The 3038-nt window shown below is 47.5% G+C and overlaps 1 protein-coding gene across 1 annotated transcript; it reads right to left on the reverse strand.

Annotated features, from left to right (window-relative positions):
• Window positions 1–318: 318 nt before the first annotated feature.
• LOC124461509 lies at window positions 319–2992 on the reverse strand (the record flags this gene model as incomplete). Its single annotated transcript, XM_047013015.1, has 4 exons — window positions 319–416; window positions 468–1794; window positions 1962–2134; window positions 2804–2992. Coding segments are annotated over 4 exons (1787 nt in total), but the record flags the coding sequence as incomplete, so codon positions are not given.
• Between the last annotated feature and the right edge of the window lie 46 nt (window positions 2993–3038).

A 3038-nucleotide genomic window follows, 5' to 3' on the forward strand; every position in this document is an offset into this window, starting at 1 on the left:
TTGATGAAGTTTCGGATGCACATTATGCACGATGCAGTGTCCAAAGAGCACGCCAGTTCTATATGCACTGCCCGTATGGTTAAGCAGGTGAAAATAACGCCCCATCTTTTTTCGCTTCGCCGTCCTACAGCAACCAAGAAGGGCCCGAAGTAGTCGATACCGACGTAAGTGAAGCGACGCTCACATTTTTACAGCGTTGGCAAGACTTCCGCATGCCTTTGTATAAGACTCGTAGACGTGGTATGTAAAACATGCCTCGAATCCTGTTAATACACGTCTCATGGGATGTGTGGTGCATTTCCTGATGATACCAGTTCACTATGAGCCGAGTAATGTGGTGTCCATATGGGAGCAGTATTTGGTTTGGCCGTTTAGGTTTTCTGCTCGCCCTCGGGTACGTAGGAGCTGGTTTTCATCTAGAAAGATATTCAAACATATGAGTTTAGAATTTGTTTTTAAAGGTTTACCTCTCGTTAAGTTGCGAATTTCTGGGTTGAATTCAGATGACTGCGCATGCCGCAGTAGGAGTGTGCGTGCCTGCTGAATCATCTCGTAAGACACCTCTGTAGGTGGCGATGCCTTCTTTTGTTTCGCTTTCAGTTTCTCAATGTAGAGAATAAAGCGCGCTAAAGCTCGATATAGCCTGCGCCAGTCGGAAAAATTTTCCGCGTTAAGTTTTAGCTCCATCGGCGAATTGTCGATGAAGAGTATGTTATGCCTGACTTCAGCATTGTTTGGTGGCCCCAAATCATCGCATTTTGGCCACTCGTGTTGATCCTGCAGCAAATAGTCTGGACCGTGTAGCCAAGTTTTATATTTATTGGCGTTGTTTGTTTTAGTAGCAAGATCTGCAGGGATAAGGTTGGTTGGAACCCAGTTCCATTGGCTAACGTTTGTGAATTCCAGTATTTCGCCCACGCGGTGCATGACGAATTGCTGAAACTTTCGTGGATCCATACGAAGCCATTTGAGAACAGTCTTTGAGTTGGACCAATAACAACTCGAGTTAATTGACAAACTTGGATTGCGTTGGATTCGGTTACTCATCTTTGCTCCGATAACTGCGGCCTGCAGTTCCATCCTTGGTATAGATAGTGGACTCAACGGTGCCACTTTCGCCTTGGAGGCCACGAAGCTGAGGTAGGTTCTTTCCCCCTGGCGTATCCGAAGGTAGCAGACTGCTGCGTATGCCAATTCGCTGGCGTCAACGAACGTGTGTAACTGGACATCATGGATTTGATCGCTGCTGTTGAAATAACATTTCGGGATGGTCAATCCGGCGATTGTTGTAAGGATCCGTTTCCATCGTATCCATTTGGGTAACAATGCGTCGGGCAAACCAGTATCCCAGCCAATGCCGCTTCTCCAGACTTCTTGCAGTAGGATTTTCAGCTCTATTGTAAAGCATGAGATGAAGCCGAGTGGGTCGTACATTGACATAAGTACTTGCAAGAGCTCGCGTTTGGTTGGTGTTTTGTCGCTGTCTAAAACGTTACGCTTCAGCCTGGCGAACTTGCAGATGAATGTGAATACGTCGGAGTTCGGCATCCAATATAAGCCGAGTACCTTTTCTGTTGCGGTAATTTCGACAGCTTCGGGGAGTAGCGAATCGCTCTTTAGTATTCGTAGGACCTCCTTTGAGTTCGAAGACCAATTGCGTATGTGGAAACCACCTGCTGCATGGATGTCTCTGACTTGAGTTGCGATGTTTCCCACTTCCACGTAGTTGTCGCCGCTGTATATAAAATCATCCACGTAGTGGTAGTCCTTCATGGCTTGTGCTGCTTGAGGGTACTGTTGGCAGAATCGATCTGCATTTTTGTCACGAATAAAGTGTGCAATGCAGGGTGCGCAATTGATTCCGAAAGTAAGCGCTTCCATAACATAGACGTTAGGCTCTTGCCTCTCGGATTTGCTGTCGAACCACAGAAACTTTGCGCATGGGTGTCTGCTGGTCTCACTCGGATCTGGTGGAACATCTCGGCGATATCGCCACAGATCGCCACTCGTCCCACTCGGAATGAGAGTAAGAGGTCAAACAGGGAGTTTAGGAGATCTGGACCACTCCAGATGTAGTCATTCAGGGCCTTGCCGCCGGATTGGGCGGCTGCGTCCCATACAAGCCGGACCTTCTCTGGTTTATTTGGATTTTAGTTATGAAGGTTGGTAGATACTATGTCCGTCTGTTTGGTGCAGCTATTTCCTCCGGCGTCAGCATGCGAGCATAGCCCTTTTCGACGAGGTTTTCGATTTGCTTGGTGATTTGCTCCTTCAACTGTGGTTGTCGGGAAAATTGCTTTTGTAGGCATTTAAGCCGTTTTAGTGCGTTTGCGTAGCTATCAGGTAATAAAACTTCAGGGTCTTTCCACATTAGACCGACCTCGTACCTGCCGTTCTTCAAGGCGGTAGTAGATTCAAGTCTGGTTAGAGCTTGAGTTTCTTCTTGTGATGATAGCGGTTTTGCTGTGGTAGCGTCTAATGAGAACGCTTGTTGATGATCTCATGAAGCTTGGCGTCTGCGTCTCGGCATCCACACATGTGAACGCTGACATAAGCTCTAGTGGCCCTTGATGGCGTGGAGCTTTGTAGGGCCCATCCCAGTCGCGTCTTTGACGCTATTGGTTGGTGCCATGCCCCCTCTTTGATTTTAAGGGGTACGCGAGGTTCCAGTTATTTGTGCCGATTAGGATGCTTGGGCGTGCGTTGGTGTATGATGCTATCGGTAGTCCCGCTAGGTGGGGGAATTCTTTGGCGAGAGCCCTTATGTCGATAGACTGTACAGGTAGATCCAGGGTATCTACACTGTGAACCTCTTCCAAGTAGAATTGATTGCCATTATGTGGATTGGCAACCGTAAGCGTGACACGTTCCGATGCATTTTCTTCGCGTGTTGTATCGTTGGTCCATTTTAGGCACAGTGGATCTGGAACGCCTTTTAAGCCGAGTTGCTTAAAGACCTTGTTGTCGATGAGCGTTAGTGCCGATCCCTCATCTAGAAATGCAAAAGTGTTAGTGACTTTCGTTTTATTGATGATTTG

This window comes from Drosophila willistoni, unplaced genomic scaffold (genome assembly GCF_018902025.1).
Source record: "Drosophila willistoni isolate 14030-0811.24 unplaced genomic scaffold, UCI_dwil_1.1 Seg512, whole genome shotgun sequence".
Classification (NCBI taxonomy): Eukaryota; Metazoa; Arthropoda; class Insecta; order Diptera; family Drosophilidae; genus Drosophila; species Drosophila willistoni.